The sequence below is a fragment of the Apaloderma vittatum genome, unplaced genomic scaffold (assembly GCF_000703405.1).
Source record: "Apaloderma vittatum isolate BGI_N311 unplaced genomic scaffold, ASM70340v1 scaffold12381, whole genome shotgun sequence".
Taxonomy (NCBI): Eukaryota; Metazoa; Chordata; class Aves; order Trogoniformes; family Trogonidae; genus Apaloderma; species Apaloderma vittatum.
In genome coordinates, this window is record NW_009699651.1 from 6421 (window position 1) to 27451 (window position 21031).

Sequence of the window (21031 nt, forward strand, 5' to 3'; positions counted from 1 at the left end):
TGAAGGGAAACAGCCCCCCAAGCCCCAGTCGTGATCCTCTCTGTCCCGATATCAGGGGCTGCGCTTTCACAGCACCAAGACCTTAGCATTTTACTTGGTGAAGAAGGAACCCCAAGGAGGTACTTCTAACCCTTTTCTTCCACTGATCAACAGATGGAATGTCAGAAGGGGCAATTAACTACACAGGTTAATTTAGGGACATCTTTCCCGAACACGTTTGCCTTCTGCGGCCTGAGATGGGAATTCTTTGCATCTTCTGAACTCTTAGGGTCCAGAGAAGGAATTCTGCATTTGCCATTTCCATTCCCTCACTGGGAAAGATAGGAAAGGGCAGAAAACAACACCGACAGAATGGCCCTTTCCCCCATACCTTCATCGTGAGTCTCTGACGAGTCACTGAGCTCAGTGGGAATGTCTTCGTTGTCATTGAAGTCCAGGGAAGGGGAGTTCACAGGGCCGATGATCTCTATCTTCTCTCCCATGATATTTGCAATGCCAAGGTCTTTCTCCACAGGACTCTCTGCCACTGCCTCCTCCTCTTCTGGTAGCACTCCATCAAACTGCATCAAGGAGAGAGCATAAGGAGGGTGAGATCAGCCCCTGGAAATTGGGGGTTATTACTAAAAACTTTACATCTTCATACCTGGGAATATTTGGCCTTGACATGTCTGGAAATTAATTACTAGAGAGAGGAGGAAGGTTACCGTACGGTGTTTGTAAAACACACGGACATATTAGATCCCCTCCTCTCAAAGAACCACACAGAGTTCAACCTCAGGACACACAAAAGGCTTTTTGTTTGCTCAGACAAGCATGCAAAGTGCTGGTTTGCTCCCAAACAAGCCCCACAGAAGTAGGAAAATCTGAGGTTTCATCTAAACGAGCTCTGCTCTGCCATAACACAAGGAGGGCACACGCTGTTCGCTAAGGAGTAAGTGAAGGCAGAAAGGAAATTATAACCCTTTTATCTCTAATGCTCCATTTCTTTTCTTCTAAAGTACAGACAGGAGAATGCACTTGCTGCTGAGAGTCCCAGTGTACCGGCTTCTAAGAGTAGGCTCTCTTCGCTCATCTTCTGTCAGCCCAGCGTCAGCTATCACTGACATGAGGCCTGAGGTCAGCTGCAGCAGCAGCGGCTCCCTCGTCCCTTCAAGGATTAACGCCTAGATCCCACAGAAAAGGATTATGCTCCCCCTGTGAGGGAGGAGGACCACTTACCGAGGCTGGCGCTTCACTGCTTCCCGTAGATGTCAGCGTGCTGGCAGTGACCGATTTCTTTGGCAGCTGAGGGCTTGCTTCTGGCTTGGCCTCCATGCTGCTTTTTGAGGAGCTGTCATTGACTTCGTTCTCTTCCACAGGGATTTCTTCACAGTAGCTGAGACGCCACAGAGAACACAGGTTTTTATGTTTACCCCTCTCAGTACAGCTACAACTGGACACACAGAGTAAGTAAGAATACTTCTATGAAGTTTCCAGTCTGACCGGAAGCAGAAATGGCTCAGCACAGGCAAGATCAAGCCCAAATTTCTCAAGTGTTTAAACACAGAACAACAAGCAAGAGCGTTTTCTGACCATGTAACCCGCTGACCAGCCTTGTGACTGGGATGCTTCAGCACTTACAGATTCGCTCATCTAGCTCAGTGAGCGCAGAGGCAGCATTTCAGTTCCTACAAACTTCCATGAGGAAAGGTGGTAGCTTTCAGGATTTCAGACATTACACGTTTGAGGGCAAGCATTTGGCCAGAAATCAGAATCTCTCACTAGGGACAACGAGCAGTTTGAGGCATGCAACATATCAGGACTCCTGCTCTGCTGAGGAGGAAAGAAAATCATCACGGGCAGATTTTACTCCTCCTCACTCACCCCATTGTGTTGAAGTCATCGTCAGGAGGCACATAATCTTCATCATCACTGGTGAGACCCAGCTCGTTCCCGTAACACTGGTGGACAAAGTGCCAGAGCTCCTTTGGACAGAGAGGCTAAAAAGGGGAACAGAGAAAAGCACACACTTCCACCTGAGAATACTAAAATACAATGACTATTTGGAACTCCCATTGCTGGGAATAGTACATTCCCTGAGAAGTGAAGCGAGAGGTTTTGACACAGCCACTGACGGGAGGTGAGAGCCTTCCAACAGGCTCTCGTCTTCGGAATTCCAGGGACTCTACGAGGTGGATCGTGTGTTACAGGCAGGCTGGCCCAGCTCCGTGCTGGCCAAAGGCCGCAGGTGTTTATGTCCTCGTACTGTCAGGCCAAACCAGCCCTCATCCAGCAACAAGAGGCCCTTTTGCTAAGTAGACCTTCACTATCAGCCCCAAAATCTGACTTAGTTATTTTTCCATGCCACAATGTCACGTTAATTAAGACTATCAGAAAGCCAACATGAGGCTACACCCAGAGATTTCACCTTATGACAATTCTGTGCGTGTAATAATGTAACCAGTAAATCTACGTTTCCCTTCACATGTCTTCCCTGCCTCTTCTCTTGTGCCCGCATTTAATGTCTCCTACTACACCAAACTCCAACTCTTCATGTGTCTTTTTTCCCCTCCAAGTTTGTTTAATTTAAAGCTGCCTAAAGAATTACAGCTGCAGGGAGAATTATCTAAAACAGCAACGAAGGAAAACATTTCCTGTTGCAGTTTAAAATCAAGAAGAATTTGTCTCATCAGATAGTACTGCGAACAGCTTGTGTATGCTTCCAGTTAAAAAGATAAAATGAATTATCAAGACCGTTCACAAAAGCCCAGCTCTTGAGGGATGCAGATCAGTTGATCACCATATGACTGTGTTCTGAGGTTCTTAAGAAACTTGTGATTGAAACATGTGGTACGAAGATGAAAGGGGACGGATTTTTACCCATGAGAAATTCATGACCAAGGACAAAGATTTCTTGGTCATGAGGGAAAACAAATCTAGTCAACTTTTCCTGAGCTGCTGGCTTGAACTTCTTCCCATAGTTACTGCATGGGATAAGGCACGAAATTTTGAATCATGCTTTTGATTGTGACTTTTTGAGAGCCAGAGGGAAAAGCTTCTAATGATAAACTTTTATCTGGGAAAAAATGACCTTCTTGTCACATGTCTTATCAGGAAAAACTGACTAGGTTCTCTCTTCTCCTCTCCTGCCAGGCACAGATCTGACATTTGGAAGAAGAGCTCTGGAAGCGTTTCCTGCCTTTATCACTCCGTGTCGCAGTTCCCATTGGCTTTGACCTTGAAACCAAGGACAGTGAGTTTCATTAGGAACTTCAAAAGGCTGATCAAATGACAGTGTATGGGAGCAACACAAGATGCCCACTGCCAAGCGATCCTTTCATATACTAAATGCTACTGCAGTTTCCAGGCCAGAGTATTCTGGGTGCCTGGTTACTTAAGCCTTCCAGATGGTACGAACTCGAACCAGCACATCTCAAAACGCTGGTAGCACTGTAACATCAGTTCACGAGTCTTACTCCTGCAGTAAGGCCAGAAATACTCAGTGGACTGTGGAACAGATACTCAGATCAAATATAGGCTATACGGGGCCTCTGGCACAGCAGGTGCACATCCCTGCTTTATTTTAAAATCCAACCCACTGAGCCCTTCTTACCCAGTGCACCCCGCACCCACACTGCGCTTGTCTGGGTTTGGGGTGCCCTGAACGCCAGCTTTTTGTCTGTCCTATCTTGAACTCTGCACTTCTGAAGCACAGACTTACTGAGAGCTTTGCCTGTGCACCGAGCTATTTCTGCTGCATTTTGAACTGCTGTCTTCTGAGGTGTTCCACTTGAAATAAAGACCTCAAAAAACTCCTTCCTGAGACACATGCTTCCACCCCTGGGCAGAGGCAAAGTGGGATCTACGGTGCGTGCAAGATGTGTCGGTACATACAGAATTCCGTGCAAAAAGAGAAAATTAGACCTGCAGTTACGTAGTTGCTTTTCCTAAACACATGTGCTTATCGTCCCTACATCTTTTTATGCATATACATTAGTCACAGGTATTATGCTTCTGCACATATTCATCACCTCCCTCTCATCCCACCCCAACACTGCGGTGCTGATCTCCATACCTTGTCAAGGAGAGCGTTCTGCCAGAGTCTGAACATCATCATGTACGTCCTGTCTCGAGCCCCAAAGGAAGTAAAAAAGTGCTGAATGGGAAGAGAAGGAGACAAAAGTCAGTTCAGAAGAGGCCCCAAAAAGGGAAGAACAACAGACAAGCCTGTTTGCATCACCTTCCAGCTACAGTTCGCAGAAGGACTGAGCAAGCCATACAGCACAGCTGGTCAGGTTTTGGGCACAGACTGAAGCTCGCGGTGGCTTCACCGAGAGGCTCGGTACCTCTCACCCAAGGGAGTGAGTCTGAGCACAGAAACGGTTCTGGCAGAGATGTACTACAATATAACCCCAGACCCCACGCAGGAGCTACAGGTGTTCCAGGCTCGGCCCAAGGTCTGCAGAAGCTCTGCGCCCAGCCCTTTTCCCTCGGTGCGTCCTCCCAGGCCCCCAAGTAGCACAAGCAGTCAGTTTGGAAAAATCCCGCAACACATGTATTCCCTTGTCCCTGGCAGCCGTGAGGGGTGGACCCAGAGGTGGAAGCTTCAAGGATGTACCTTTTCAGTGTCAGTGCAAACTTGGATGGCATTAGGAATGAGCCGTGCTGTTTTTTCCTTGGTCATCGAGCAGATATCCTTCAAGCGAACTGTCAGCTACAGTCAGAGCCATGCAAAAAGGGGAAGGCAGAAAAAGAACACAGGTAAAGAGAGACACTGATGAGAAAGACAACGGCAAGAGGGCTTTTAAAGCAATGTCAGCAAATACGCTCGATGCGGCAGTCTGACCGCCTTACCAGTGTCTCCCAGCGGAAGATGTTGCTGTAAAAGCAGATCCAGTTTTCAGAGAGGTAGAGGCGGCCCTGCAGGAGAATGTCTCTTTGTAGCGCACATGAGTAATCTGTGGGTGGACAACAGATGATAATTTAGGAGCATCAAAACCAGAAGACAGGACAGCCTACAGGTGAGGATAAGCAGCACCATCAAGAGAAGAAGCGACTCAACATGATCCTACAGAAAGGCAAAGGCCGAGCCAGAAAGAACAGAGCCAGAGCTGCTGCTCTGTCCACTGGGCTGATTCCTCCCCGAGGGCACGTCACAGACAATCTCTTACTGACTGATGATCCCGCCTCATTAGCTGGTCATTCTGTAGCATCCTACGCACTTCCAGATTTTACTCTGCCTTTTCTTTTTTGACTTCAAGTGCCGCTCTTCACTTTTCTCCTAGTTTAAATATCCTAAACAACTTCTATTCCTCTGCTAGGATCTGCGTCTTTCAACAGTATGAGACGTGGTCTGAGATCACTGGTTACATAAGATAAAAGAACAGATGCAGTGCACTAGGCAGTCACTAATCAGCTGCAAGGCTAAAGCCTAGCTGGACGTAGGAAGGGCAGTCATGTGTGAGGACGGAGCATTGGGGATGTTAGAAAAAGAGGAAGCACAGCACTATGCGTGTTGAGACACACAACCTTGACCAAATGAGGAAAGAGCTCTAACACCAACACACTGTCAGGTTTAGGGGAACGCTGTGAAGGAAAACATGCTCCTAAAATCATGAGGGAACAGAGCTGTAGCTGACACAAATCAGCATTGCTCTCCCTGAAGCAAAACAAATGAAACTTAATATGGTGAGGAGGTGTTCTGTCTGTGCACCTGAAAGATACAGCGGGCTTGTTCCTTGGTGCCAATACCTCTGAAGAAGAAAAAGCTGCGTGCATGTGTGCTGGATCTCTTCCCCAAACTACGGGCCAGCACAACAGAGCGCTGCACCAAGGGGCTGCCCTTACCTACAATGAGGCGCTCCGTGTCAGGAAGCTGTTTGAAGAGTTTCCTGAAATCTTCATTCCGTTGTTTGTACGTTGGACTCAACACCTGCAAATAACAGAGTGCCTGTTAAAGAGAGGGGCAGGCATGAGTACAGAGAAACGGAGTGGGAAAACAGGAACACCTTGGTAAGGAGAAGGGGGATCGGATGCACTTAAAAAGCATGAGGCTAGGAGCTCCCATCATAGCAGACAAACAGGCGGGAGGATTGGGGATTTAGTGCATTAAGGGAGAAGAAGAGGAGAACCTGACTTGGAAGAGCAAGTACACAGTACAAGGGCTGTACCCAAATCTGCTGGGTAGCAAAACAGAATTGCATGGAAGCCGTGGCTGCGGGAGAAACCTCTTTTCCTGCAATCCTAGGCTGTACAAGGTATGACACGTGCTCTGCTTGCAGTGCACCAGTTCGCCGCCAATCCCCAGTTCTCCCAGGAACGGCAACCCCAGAAAACAGACACTTCAGTAAGAGCTGCAACCCTGCCAGAGCAAGAACTGGCTTCTCTACAGTGTTTACCAAACCACAACGCGACTGTCCACGTCAGACCACCTCCTACACGCCATGTCTGTGCCGGCAGCTGCTCACAATAGCCAGAACATCTTCTAAAGGCAGAGCTGACTGAAACAGAGGCAGGTGCAAATTCAGGAGGCCCGAATCTCCCATCTCATCTATTGTGTCCTTTCTTCCACAAACCCAAGGAAGGTGAAGCAACCTAGGGCACAGACTCTTCCTTTCAACACCCCTCTCCTATCTCTTCCAGCTGCAAGATATAAATATCCCAAAGCAGAGGGTTGGGCACACCTGAGAGTCTCCCAGCAAGGGGCTCCAAAATCAAAGCGATTACAAGACGGTAGCTTCTGTTTGAGAATGGTGATGGTGGAGTCACAGGACTGGGAGGAATATGAGGTCTATTTAGCAGCATCCTTCAAAAAAAGTCAAATGCTGTCAAATCAAAGAAGGAGATACAGACAACCCTCTGCCCCTAAAACGCATTCCCCTCCTTACACCAATAAAATAGAAACAGTATTTTTAAACATCAACTCAGCACTTCAGATAATTGCTCCACTCCTGTTGGCTCAAAGTATCTTACTTCTGAATAAAATCTGCTAACCAGCAGATGACAGAAATAAGAATTTTACTCACCAAACTTCTAGCCTGAACATCTGGAAAAGGTCTTGGTCAGAGATGGGCTCCAGCAAGAGCCCAAACCCAAGATTTCTTGGGACAAGCGGACAGGATGCAAGAAGAAGGGATAACAGAGATTATAATCAGCTCTGAACTTCGGGTTCAATGCATGACAGCAGCCCAGCTCAGCAGCAGTTTCCATGCAGAGGGGCGCTCACGTCCCCTCCCGATAGCATGGCTTGTTCTGCCTAAAACCTGCTTAGCACCAGACCTTCTGTTAGAGTGACAAACAGTTCTGTTCAGAGACACTCACAGCTGGAATTTCATCTGATCCACAGTTGATAATTTCTCGCGACAAGTCGACAGGCCCCTCCAGGTCCCACAGCAGACATGGCAGTTCTTGATCCAGCACAAGATCCCAGAGAGCCACACACTCCAGCAAGGAATCCATAGCGTCCCCTCAGCACTTGCACAGCTCCCCGTGTCCTCAGACTCTGCTTTTCCTGTTCCTGCTGTCACTGCTTCTTGTTTAGATTCAAAGTCGAAAGAGATACAGCAGCTTGGCAGGAGTTTACATGCCTTCCCCTACTTTCCCGCTCACGCTCAGGTCGTCTGCCCTAGCAGCCTCTGGAGATCCGAGAGAGGATCTGCCCTCCAGAGGACTTTGACAAAGTGGCTCATCGGGGTAAGCGCGCGGGCGGGCAACCTTTGTGCTCTTCTGCTCCAGTCTCACCAGCTTCTCTCTGTGGGCATCCCTGAAAGCAGCTCCGCAGAAGCGTCGACAGCCCGAGCGGTCCCAGGCAGGTCTGTGCAAGGCGTCTGCAGCTCCCGACTGCGGCCCGATGCCCAGGACCGCCACAGCTCCCCACTGCAACAGCTCAGACAGCCCGGACCCCACCAAAGCTGCTGCAATTCACAGATCTAGCCACGCTTTCCAGGACTGAACAGGATGGTAAACAGCTCAGAGATTTCAGCTGCTTTTTTTTGTTCCTCCCCTTTGAGATCAGAAAAGCAGTTATTCTTACTCCTTCGGTGTCTGCCTCAGGCTCTCCTCGCTAGTCCCTCTCTGCTCTCAAAGGCAGCTTCAGTCTGTGTTAATGCTTCTCGTGGAAGGAGCGGGTGGGGAAGATACCAAAATGACTCGCACATGCTTTACATTACTGTAGCTGGGTAATTCTGTGGGCCAATGCCCTGTAGTAACCCAGGCGCAGCCCTCCCTCCCGGCAGATGTTTCCTGTAATGGAAAGTTGCTGGACAGAGCGTGCTGGGGGAGGCACGAGGGGAGTAAGGAGAGACCAGTCTAAAGAATATAGCTATAAGAAACTGTGAGATGCATACAGCTAGAAATAAGGGCTCTGCGACTCCTATATGTAATCCTGCCAAAAAGCAAGGGTGTTTCTAGGTTTCATTCATAAGTCAGATCCTTTTGGACATGAAGGGCAAGGACTTCCTTCAGGCTCCAGCAAAGGAACTCCCTGCAGGTCCCAGGAAAATTGCTTGGAGCACTGAACTACCTGTATCCCTCTGCCCATAGTCCCCAGCCTCTCCATCTCATGTAAAGATGCACGGTTAAACGTCCAAACCATGGAACTGGTGCCGCTCAGCCACGATGCCAAGTCTCTCCATTTAGCCCTGTTAGAAGGATGCAGCACAGTCATCTGCTATCCCAAAAGTAGGGAACAATAAACAAAATTTCTGTAGCCCTCTTTGCCAGAAACTGCTTACAGGATTACTTCAAAAAAAAAAAAACCAACCGCCAGGATGCTTCTGTCTACACACCCACCCACCTCCCTTTGCAGAGATGAATGACAAGGGTTTGTAAGAGCTAACCTGGAGGTGGAGACAGCAAACATTAACTCTACTGCAAACAGAGAGAGACAGGACAGGATGGCACTGACCGGGCTCGGCGAGGAAAACAGGGAGAAAAGGGTGACTCCCCATGGAAGGATCTCCCTGTCTAATACGCAAACAAATCCTCCTACAGGAAATATAAAGCCAATGATCCTGGGGAGTGGGACAGGACAGAGAAGTCTGACAGCACAAGAAATGAGAAACATACAGCCTTGTACAGAAAAGAGATGAGGAGGAGAGATGGCAAGAGGCAGAGGGGAAGGAAAATCTTATCTGATCTGCATGACTGACGGTCCTGCTCTTAACTCTTTAGGGAAGATTTTCATTGCTTCTGGACAGATCAGAAAAACTACTAGAAAAGAACAGAATATATTCCCTGCTTGTGTGGGAGAGTTTAGACACCACTGACAGCAGGACTGCTATGGTGATTAATGCCAGCAAAGAAACTGGCCACCTGTCCTGCAGTATCTCCTCCAAACCCGGTCTGGCCTCTCAGGTTATTTTCTTCCTCTTTTCTTTTTTTTTTCCTCCCTCCTTTTAAAAGTGAATGAAGAGCAGAGGAAGAAGCTTCAAAGTAACCACTGGCCATATGGACTGGAAAGTGGATTTGAGTTCATCCTCACATGAGCTTGCACCAGAAGCTCACTTCTCATTTAGTGCCTCTGCACCACGGCATTACCTGTGCCAGGCCAGCTAATCCACACCCCTAAAGTCATGGAAAATCAGAAAGGATGAAGAAAAACTGAAAGACAACGAGTTAACATTCCTCCAGAAACAGTTTGACAAAATGGTCACTGGAACTTAAAATATGATCACGCTGATTTACAGAGAAAAAGACTGTTTGTTCAACATGTTGCTAACTCATCATCCAGCCTGAATTTTTGCAGTAAACCCACCTACATGATTGCTGTTGCTGAGTCAGACTCAGACTGACACCCATTGCAAAGCTGTTTATGTTTTCCTTAACATGGCACATAATTTCTCTTTGTCTCTATGGGCAACATTTTTACTCCTTCCAACCGCTGAGTCTCCCTCTCCACTCTGCTATCTGTGAGGTGTCCAAGAGGGTATGATAAGAAAAAAAGACAGCACGCTGAGACCAGCAAAGGCTGATGGTGTTCAGTCTTGCGATCGCCGACGTTGTTCTTAAGAACCTGCCAGTGCTGCTCCACCAAGGTCTCCACCAAGAAAAGCCTTCACAGCACCATGGTCCACCAGCTCCTAACTCCAAGCGCACAGGCTTTTGCTGCCATTTTCCCAAAGGAAAACCTAGGGCTCTCTCCTTTACTTGCCTTTGACTGGCTTTATTTTTGAGGCTTTCACCTCTCGCAAGCCAAGCTGAAAGCTGCCCTGTGTGCACAGCACTTGTTTGCAGACCTGCAGGTGCAGGACTCCTGTCCCGCTTCGTGCAGACTTTGCTCTCCCAAAGACAGGTAGGTACAACTGTGCTCCTGTTCATTTCTTCAAGCTTGCTAGGACAGCAAATGCTTCTAGTAATGTTTAAGAACACCTGAAAGAGACACTTAGTGTCTTTTCTCTGTAATTTTTTTTCCACACTAACTACTCTGGGGCTATCCTGCACATAGGTGGAGAGGAGCAGTTCAGGACAGTTATAGGGAGAAGCTGTAATACGGAAATACAAATCAAGCATGGTTGCAAAAGAAAAGGCAGGTGAAAGGACTGTGCATAGATAAACACAAAGGAAAGGAGTCCAGACCAAGGCAGACCTTGGGAGCTAAGTAGTAAACTGAAAACCTTACTGATATAAATCTCACCTCTTCCCTGGTGTCAGTTGTGCTTGCTTTAACTGTTCAAGATCATCTTACTCTCTTTTCGAGGAGCATGCTCTGTAGATTCTCCTGATGCTTGGTGTCTACCAGCACAGGGACTACAGGAGGCAATTTACAGAAGCAAGCCTTGCTAGAGAGCAGCTAGAAATGCTGCAGAAAACTGAAGACATACACCCTAATTTAGAAACAGTCAGGGAAGTAGAAGGATTGACAGTCCAACTGAGAGAGAAGTAAGCAGAAAAAAACGTGGCGGACTTGCCCGGCTCAGCGCCGCAACTGTACACCGACCTCAGGACACAGAATGAGAGCTCCTCCAAGCTTGGAAATGGGGCTCTTCTCATCACAGGGGATGGTTTTACCCTTAGCAGCAAAGTATCTCCAGCTTGTATCTAATTTTAATGATGTGTGCTGGGTCAGATTCCTTCTATCAGCTTGTGAATTTCCTGCCACCCCCACAGCCAGTGCAACCTCCTCCCTTGTATCATCAGGGAAGCGAAACACAATTTTCTCGCCTCTCTAAGCACATCAGGTCTACAGAGTAACTCACATCTCTGTTTCAGTAAACCCAATTACAGAAAAAGTTGGGTTTGAGGTCTATTCTTTTTTTAATTTATTTTTTTTTAAATAATACAACTGTTATCAATAATTCAATGAGTAGACACACGCAAACCACATCCCGAAGGCTGAGCACTGACGGGTGAGGTCTAAACCACATCTGGCCAACAAACCAACTTCTATGCCGTAACAGTTCTCCTAAACCAGAGTCTTCATGTCTGCGGTTCCTCACTAAAGGCACGAGAAACACCTCAGGGACTTGTTCTTTCTAACTGCTAGTAAACTCAGGCAGCCCAGGGATGGCTGCTCTTCCACCGTGAGGACATGAACACAAAGCAAACCCCAGAAGGTCGAGTACATTTATTCTCAAACTGGCGTTCTTCTCTGAATCTTACAGTGCACCTGGACCAGTCTGCCTCTCTCCTCTGGAAAGCAAAGCAGAGAAAGCACACAAAGACCAACAAAGGACAGATCTGCCAAATCAATCCGTGACCTTGGTTCACCTCTTTTCTCCCACTTCTCAGTCTGGTAGGGATGTCAATCCCAAAAAGCACTGGTAAGATCAAAAGGACAATACACAAGGCAAGAGAAGCTGGTAGCATCTTAAGGAAAAAGTAGAGAAAAAGGAATCCAGAAGAGGGAAAAGGAAGGGTTCCAACTGGCAAAATACACAAGGACAAAAAGACCAGTTAAAAGCAGCAAAGAATTAAGTCATCTTGGACAACTGGCATTCTGACCACCGATGCTCTCGGGATCTTGGAGGACCATGTGCTCTTTGAGGCAAGGACTGTATTTTTGGTTTGTGATTGTACAGTCTGTACACCCAGGGCTGCTGAACTGAATGCAGACAGTGTTTGCTCTTCATGTAAAATGAAAGCGGGGTAGAGTGAGCAGAGGAAATCGTAAGGCTTTGTGAAGGGGCAGCCTCGAATTCATTTCTAGACCTGCTCTCAGTGGGGAAAGGTATAGAAGAATCAGAATGGTCCAAATGCCTAGAAGGAGTTGGCAAAAGGAAACTGATTCACGGAGATGCATTAACACATTTTTAATGGTGATAATACTGCCAAGTAGGTTTGACTGCCTTCCTGGAGTTTGTGGCCCATCCGCATTTCCACGCTGCTGCTTTTATCTGGCCAGAATGTCTCTACTGACTAGAACATGGTTTGGTTTTGTTTTCTAATGGAAAATAATTGGGGGGGGGGGGGGCAGCCAGTGCTTACTCTCCGGATGTACTGTCTCTCATGCTGAAAATATATGGAGGAAAAACAAGAGAACAGAAAGATAAGATAGAGAGGACATGAGAACACAAGAGACCCACAGAAGCAGACCACAGCAAAGCACCATGCAGCAGGGTACAGACCTCAGCAGCTACAGTCAGAAGCAGCTCTTGCAAAATAGCTACAAGTCGCCTTTCGCCACGGCCTCAGGTTTTCACAGCAGCCTGGCTGGGCCTGCGCATCTGCCCAAACCGCCTCACGCCGTGTTCCTCTGCCGGCCACTTCTCCACCCGTTTGGCTGACTGCGCTTCACCCTTCCTTCTCAATGCCACTGCCTCGATGCTTCTCTCTCTGTGCTTCTGCGAGCACATCTCCTGTCCTTCACACTACCCTGGGGCAGTTTAGATACAGCAGCTCCCTAAGGCTGCCTCTCACGCCACTTGCCAAACCTGGCCATGCTGTATCAGCCAAAACCACCGGTTCTAAGGTCTGAGGCTGCAGGAAGGCAGGAACTGTTGCTGAACATGAAAATGCTGCATCTGCCTACAACACCACAGTACTGCCGGTATCTACTGCAGAGCGCTGGAGGGGTAGGGGTTCAGCCGTGCAGAAGGGACATCGATTGTGGAAATTTGCACATCGCCAGCTGCGTCCGTGCTGGCACCACGAAAATAAAATCAAGACAGGAGGAAAAGATGTTGCGTGTTTCTGCGAGGTCAATCGAAAAAAACTCCTCCCTCGCCCCACACCGCTCTGAGAGATGCAAAGGGTTTGCACAGTGGCAGCTCTGTATGTCACCACAGCGAGACCAACTGTTGGGAAGGTGGAAGGTACAGGCTGTGGAGACCATCAGAAGAGTGACTGAAAAGCCAAAGCTTTTGCTCGCTCTCTCTGGCACCCTTCCCCTCAGGATGTCAGTTCTCCTTTGCCAGTTGTGAGCCATTTCCATCTCCTCTTTTTGGAAATGGTCAGCATGCCCCAGTGCCACTGCAAAGCCCCTTTGCACCTTCCCCCCCGCCCAGGTACCCAGCCCGTATTCACCCGGGGACAAGAGAAACGAGTACTTACATTATACCAACTCTGGCTTTTCTGTAAGGACAAAACAAAAGAGAAGCATTAGTTAGCGCAGAGATCTTAGGATAAAAAGAAAGATGGACAGAGAAACTAGGTCCAATCTGGTTTGTATAATAAGCGAAGTGAAAGTGGGATTAAACGGAAGATTTCAATGGATTTCACAGTGTGGTCTGACACAGTTATTTCCAGTGACAGGAACAAAGAACAAATCCAGCAGCACGAGTCCGTAATAGGAAACAATTCAGGCTTATGTGTGCATGTCCACATGCACGCACAGCACACAAACCCACGCGCGCATGCTGCAATCCCTTTTTGCAGAACAGCAGCGCCCGCTAGCAACGCAGGAGCTAATCATAATCACTGCCAGCCATTTCTCTCAGAGGCTTCATTCTTCCATGTCTGCTGGCTGGGTTGCAAAAATCACGCTGCGTTGAATGCATCCCCTGTGCAAATAAGCCCTAAAAGAACTACCAGGATGCAGGGACACAATCAGGCAAAACTTTAAACAGTATTTTAAATTTTAAAAGGAAGACACATAAAGAGCCAGGAAAATTGCTGAAGAAAATCACTAGAGAAGCTAAACAAACAAACAAAAACAAACAAACAAAAAAAAGGCTGGTTGTTGGGTTTTTTGTCAGAATTTCAGTGCATAGTGTTTTGCATCATCCGCACATGTGATTTCTATTTTTTTTGGTCCTTATGGCATTTCAGACAGCTTGAGAGGACAGGCCACATGCCACATTGAAGCTTATGAAAAAGCTCACTCAGCTTGGAAAGTCACACTTGGCAGTTTCCAGCTGGAGGTGAGATATATCTGCAGAGAGAGAGGAAGAAATAAGCTTCACACTCCCACTCCGGTTGGGCTGGCTTTCCGATTTCAGGACACCGAGCAGAACTGACAGAACGTATAGGCATCCCCCATTTTAGGGTGGGTTTACCTCAGCGCAACGAAGCTTGGGGGGACTGTAGCCTTTCACCACTGGCTGTGGTCAGCTACAGCACGCACTGCCAGGCAGGTTGTGTGTCAGCAGCCGTGCCTCCCAACCAGCAAGGGCACATCTGCACGACACTTGGGGGAGCCAACTCGGACAGACAAGGACAGAAGCAATATTTCACTGCAGTTCTTTCTTTGAAGTCACCTCGCTTATGACCTTGGACTGGGAGTACTTTTCATAGCCTTGTAACCAGTTCGAAGGAAAACATACTGGTTTGCGGAGGTTTCGCTCAGAGAGTCAAGTTCATATTCACAGAAACACAGACAGTGCCTGCAGGGGATCGCCCGCAACGGGACTGACAATGCGCACGATGTTCACCATAGAAAGTAAGTACAAAGTGTCGGTGAGATCAGATTGGACCAGATATTTCTAGGAAGACACGGGGTTGCTCCCACTGTTCTTTCGCTAGGGACCCCTGCATTCCCTTCCCTGTGCTCTCTTCTACGCCACTCCAGTCACAACCTTACTGGCATCTGGATCTCATGCACACAGCCAATACTTCCGAAGGATCCCTTGCACCCTTGGGCTTTTCTGCAAGTTTTGCTGCGCTGCTCCAAAATAAAAAACCCCACAATACAGGAGTGTGATGCTAAAAAGAGGAACACCGCTAAGGCCTTTCCCCAAATCCTGGGGAAAGGTTATGAACTGAAGAACTGAGTACGCATCATCAGCTCATCAGAGAAACTTCCTCTCACTTCCTACACTTTGCCATATTTGGCCATACCCTTCATTCATTAAGGGCCTGGTTGAAGTCATTCTTTTCTGCAAGCGGGACGTGAAAAAAGGGCTTATGCAATTCAGCCTGTACCAAAAAAAATTAAGGGAATTAATCCACATACACACCACCTTGTGGTCAGGAGCACTGGGTGTAAGATGGATCTGCAGCACGAGCAAAAGGCAGAACTCAGAAACTCCTGGGGAAAAAATTCATTATCAAACTATGACTGGCATAGGCAAAACAGAGTCACTGCTGTCAATGCGTCTTCTAAACCTGGATGCACATGTTGTGGGCTCAGCACACTGCCACAGGATTTCATTCCCCGGTGCTGCGTTAACTGCAGTAACTCCTTCTCCCCCCACACACTTGAATCTCCCCAAACTGCGGAGCTCTGCAGCTCCTCCTTTCTAAGCTCTTCCACACAATTATACTGACAGCCAAGCCTCACCTTATGCCTCCACCAAGTGTCCTAAATACGAGGTGATTCCTTCCTGTGACCCCCATTTGCAGGTAGAACAGAATACAGGAAACCCAAAGAGAAGGGAGACTGAGTCCTTAAATCTAACTTCCTTTTATTTACCTTTTCTATTTAACTCACTGAGAGTCAGAATACAGGGGGACGTGAACTGTGGAAGTCAAGAGACAGTATAATGGAGGGGAAAAAGAAAGAAAAAGGAAAAAACATATTCTTACTTTGAGCAGGTTAAGTCTGTCATACTGGAAAAAGAAACCATAAGCATTAGAACTGAAAAGAGAAAATAAATAAGTAATAGAGGAATAGAGTTGCACACAGAAGTGGAAAAAATGGAACTGATTTGCAGAGACGATGCTACAAGAGCAGATACCAGAGTTCACGGTTACATGGTGGCTGTAACTAGGAAGAACTTGGGAGAACTCAAGGAAGGAAGAAAATGGGGTGTTTTCTCTGAACCTGCCTCTAAATCATCACATGTTACTGATCTCATATTTACATATACTGCTGTGGAAGATCACATGAAGTTCAGCCTGCTAACTTCATGCAAACAAGCTTCCTCCCTTCAGTATTCCTCAGAGCAGGATCACAACTTCTACATGCTGCTGCTTCCAGTTGAACAGAAGCTCCTGCAAGGTGAAGGGCGTGCCGTAGAGCTCTAGAAGTATCCCTAACTCCATTTTACTACTGGGGAAACAGAGGCACAGAGCCAGGGTGAGGGGCAGAGCTCATAACCAATTGCAGAGTCCTCTCTCCTGACCTGTGTACTTCCAAAATACGTGCTATTCACCTGGCTTCTAAATGCACATGGCCAAATCACTCAAAGAAATCGATGACATTTATTCCCCTCTCACCCCAGTCCAAAAGAACCAGAATTGCATGACCTGTTACCTGTGGGGGATCATACCACCCAATGGGAGGGGTAAATGAGAAGACACAGCCAAACTCTTCTCATAATTGCACACTGGAAGGACAAGGTGCAACAGTCATAAGCTGCAGTAAGGGAAATTCTATTTGGATAGGAGGAAAAAGCCTGTTCACAGCAAGAGTGGTTAAGCACTGGAGCAGGAGCCCGACGAGGCTGTGGGATCTCCAGTCTTGGAGGCTGGCAAAACGTGGCTGGCCAAGACTTTAGACCAAACTAATCTAACCACATCAGCCCTTCTTTGAGCAGAGGCTTGGACAAGAGACCTTCTGAGATCCCTTCTCAACTAAACTGTTCTACAACAAATAGCCTACATCAAAACTCAAGTTTTCCCCTCAACAGGTATTTTCCTCAGCATTCATTATGAAGGACGTGAAGGATCTGCAACGGAGAGGAAATCACTTTTACGCTTGGGCAAGAGCAAAAGTGTTAAAAATCTGTAATTCGTTGCTGGCTGCTAGGGAAAAGGGTGTTTCGGCCGAGTCAGACGGCTGTTCCAGAAGCAGTGGTGTTTGCTAGTAAATGCCTAAGGCTGGTGCAGGCCTGTAGGTGGTTTAGTCCGTGCCACACTGGCGGTCAGCATGGAAAAGCAAACTCCAGAACAGATTTCCTACAGACGTCATCCAGTGCTTAAAAACTCCCGGTGAAGCGCTCCCTCTGCTGGCAACACTGCAGCACCACAAGTAACACAACAGACAAAAGAGGGCAGGGACTTCAAGCAGATCTGTCAGCAACTGTATAAACACAGCAACAAACTCATGGGCTCAAGCTGTTTCATTTCATAAGCGAGGCAGGTTGGAAAATCAAACCATTCTTCTCGCAGAAGACGGGTGGGGAGAGGAGAAGAGGCTGAGACAGGAGATTTTAAAATCCTGGTCCTTGAGTTCTTTCTTTCTAACCTCTCCCTATCTTGAAACAGGTATCGTCATCTGCGTGGGGAGAATCAGGGGGCGTGTTACGCTCGAGATTCCTCAGTTGTAGCAGAGAAAGCCACTTTCTGGAGCACAAGAAAGGGAGTCAAGTCTTCACAGCGCTTGAGGCTCACCCTGTGCAGAGGCGGTGGGTGAGCAGGGCGGGAGGCTCTGACCGGGCTGGCAGATGTCGGCCCGCCAGCCCCTTCCCTCCCTGCGCCAGCTTCCTCGCACTGGAACTCATCTGCTTTCCTCTGTTTCTCTAACTGTCTTGAAATTGTTTGGTTTTTCTCTCTCAGAAGAGCAAGTGCATCACAGTACCACTACGCATCCATTTTACACAAACCCACATTTTATTCTCTCCATAGCGTAGGCAAAGTGTCTCCAGCTTAGCAGAGCCTGTCCTAATTCACACACCTCTACACACCAGCAATCCTTTCAGGACTCTCTGCTACTCCAGACCTGCATTTTACATAGAATTTGTTTCACACCTCATCTGAGACATTAGTCACAAAGTCCTCTGCAGGTACCAAGCACAAGACAATCTGTCTAAAACAAGACATAAAGAAGCTTCTAGCAGACACCAGCCATCACGTGAGGTCAGGCTGGTTACAAGAGGCATTATGGCCAAAGAAACACAGTAAGCCAGCACGGTAGGCTCCTTCATGCTCTCTGAGAACTTGCCTAGAATGAAATCTAAGCATCAACTGGGGAAAGGCCAAGGTGTTGATTTCATGGGTTATGAGGCCATCCAGGTCATTCTGATTTTAACTTTACTCGTAGACGTGTGGAAATGCCAACAGCCTGGCGCTCTGTCAAATGAGCATCCTATCTGCATTTCTGATTTTTACGCTCTTCTGAGGGTAGCATACAGATGCGAGATCAAATCTCAGACGAGCTTATCTCCAATCCAAGCACCCACAGAGGGATCTTCTACTTATGATCTTTCAGAGCGAGCCCATGAATTCTCACAATTCATTCGGGACAGGTCTATTCTAACAGATTTAAGCTGGGTTCATTTGACATCACTGATCTTTAATATTTACATCACACAGGAAAGCGTGCAAGGGCAGTAAGCTGAGATGACTGGCCACAAAACTACTATTTGTCATAACAAGCAGGCAAGAAGTTATGGAGATCAACTGTTGTTTCTGAAAGGCATAGAGTTAAGAAGAGAGGAAAGAGAAGGGATTGTGGTTCAGCCTACCAAAGCCTGCAGAATTCTCCCTGGCAAAGACAACAGCTCACTTGAAGGGAGAGGGAAAGCAAACCTTAAAACAAAGGCTAAAATTAGTTGTCAGTAATTGAAGCAGTGTGATGAACAGGCCAGTTCTCACACCATGTGAGCAAATATTAATGAGATCCCAGTGATATAAGTGAAACCAGCTTCTCAGCTACAGGCATCGGGCCGAGCTCTTGCCGACATTCTCGCAGCCGCACCAGGAGAATGCCTTACTGGGGTCACCACTCAGCACCACGGGAGGGTTTCTGAGTGATGAGACAATTCTACAGTGGGGGACAGGAGAGAAAAAAGAAGGCTTACTTTGGAGAGGCGCTTGTGTGACTTAATCGGAGAGAAAGCATGCAGGAATGAAAAGAGAGAAATTAAGGAAAGAAGAAAAATTACCTCGCAAATCAAGAGAAGGAAAACCCACAAACCCAACCGAAAGCATTACACCCCGCCTTGTCTGTGAAAAGCACCGTGAATTCAAGGCCAGATTTATCAGTCACCATGTTGGCAAAAACCACACTCCTGTTGCCTTTAATCACAGCACTTCATGGGCCAGGGCAACGCAATTTGTGTCCGTAATGCCCCCTTACTGAGGACGTCCGTGCCCTGCACCCTGCCTGCCTCCCATCTGCATGATTTTCTTTTGGGGCCAGACTGCTGACACCATCCCACGTGAGGGTGACATCCGGTCCTGTGGCCCCAGGGCTGTGATGGTAGGTGTTTGTAGGTTCCTGTGTACACAGGAATCGAGTCTGACCTCAAGGGTAACCTCAGAACTTTTTCAAGACCTATCACGACTGGCTTCGCCCCCTCTTTTGAACTCACATACTTCCCCCCTTAGAGGCGAGAGATCGGCTCAGCCCAGTGAACGTGAGCCAGTGAATCCTGTTTCCTCAGCTGACAGTGACCACAAAGGGGAGCGGATGAAGACTTCTTGTGTGCGTGACACAACTCAGCAATAAATCGAGCAAAGATGTAACAACTCCTTTCACACAAGCCATCAGAGCTATGCCTGTAGCATGGTGAAGTTATTGGGCTGAATATTCCACTTCAAAAATCTGGAAAAACACAAGTGCTCCTCACAGCTAACTGACATTAGGGTTACAATCAAAGGTCACACATGAAATCCAAGGCCCTTGTGTGTGAACTTCACCAGGTCCCACCACTCACAGAAAATCAAGAGCCACCAAACCTGAAAACCTTCTTCCTCAGCAGAGCAAAGACAAGGCTGTTTCTAATATGGTCAAAAGAGACAACACCTTCCTAGGGAAAATATGATCTATCCTGGCCAAGAGAGTCATAATACTGCACTGATAGAAGGTGATGTGGAGAGGACTGGCAAATTGATTCTGTGGAACTTGAATTTCATCTCGACACAGGGCTCAGACAGGACTGGAGAAATGCACAGCCTCTTCACAGGCCACCTGCACAGAGGAACCTTTATTTCTTCCATGACCCTTTCATGATCCAGATGATAAAAAGGAACTGCAACAGTTGATGCTCAAGGTCCTTCTCAAAACCACAGAATCTCCCAAGGAAAAAAGGCCTTGACTGCGAAAAGGTTAGTCTACATAACCTGTTAGGGAACTGCAGCACAAGCCATCAGCAACCCATGGACTCGGTTCGCTGAAAGGACAACAGAGTTGTGCTGAAGCCTGACCTACACAAATGGCTCCCAGCTAGGAGAATTTTTGGAAGCACAATGGGGGAAGGAGAAGGAAAGTTAACCAGAGAAAAAAAAGGCACAGGACAAAGCCAGTGTACCGCACTAGAGAGCTCAGAACTGGGAACATGTGCACATCTTGGCCAAAGTCATTTGCTCGCTCCTCACCTTTGAGTTCTTGGCCCCGCTGCGGCCTGACTGAGAGGAACAGCTACGCTGTACACCCTGCTCCGGCGTGGAAGGGGATTTGTCTGACGAGTGGTCTGAGCCTTTTTCCACCATGGCGTCTCCTTGGGAGTCCTGCGGTGTCGGGGACCGGGAGCGTTTGCGCAGGATCGGGGAGCAGGCAGGCGTGCTGCGGTTTGAGTTACTGGCAGTACTGCAGAAAGAAAGAAAGAGCAGGGTTAACAACCTTCGGCTCAAACAGAAAGCAACTGCACCAATGCCTTGAGGTGGAGCGTAACCCACAGATCACTCCACTAGCACAGTGTAAAAATCTGGCTTCCTGGAGCAATGCACCCAATGCCACACGTAGGACTTGGGTCCGCAGTAAAATTAGGCTGTAGACAGTTACCACTTATCAGTGGCAGAGGGAACTACAACAGGGTGCCAGTGTCTTTCTCCAGCCACTCTTCAGTTCACC

General features: G+C 47.7%; 1 protein-coding gene across 1 annotated transcript in view; it reads right to left on the minus strand.

Moving 5' to 3' along the window:
* Window positions 1-20760, minus strand: part of GRAMD1B (GRAM domain containing 1B) — a gene marked incomplete at its 3' end in the record, with an annotated part of 25740 nt that extends 4980 nt beyond the window's left edge. Inside the window, exons 1-10 of the mRNA XM_009878477.1 lie at window positions 20557-20760; window positions 19038-19058; window positions 13468-13488; window positions 5827-5911; window positions 4834-4937; window positions 4598-4693; window positions 4055-4135; window positions 1864-1979; window positions 1219-1375; window positions 358-560 (exon numbers count right to left, since the gene is read on the minus strand). Coding sequence (XP_009876779.1) covers window positions 358-560; window positions 1219-1375; window positions 1864-1979; window positions 4055-4135; window positions 4598-4693; window positions 4834-4937; window positions 5827-5911; window positions 13468-13488; window positions 19038-19058; window positions 20557-20670 — 998 coding nt within the window. The remainder of the gene's footprint in view (window positions 1-357; window positions 561-1218; window positions 1376-1863; window positions 1980-4054; window positions 4136-4597; window positions 4694-4833; window positions 4938-5826; window positions 5912-13467; window positions 13489-19037; window positions 19059-20556) is intronic.
* Between the last annotated feature and the right edge of the window lie 271 nt (window positions 20761-21031).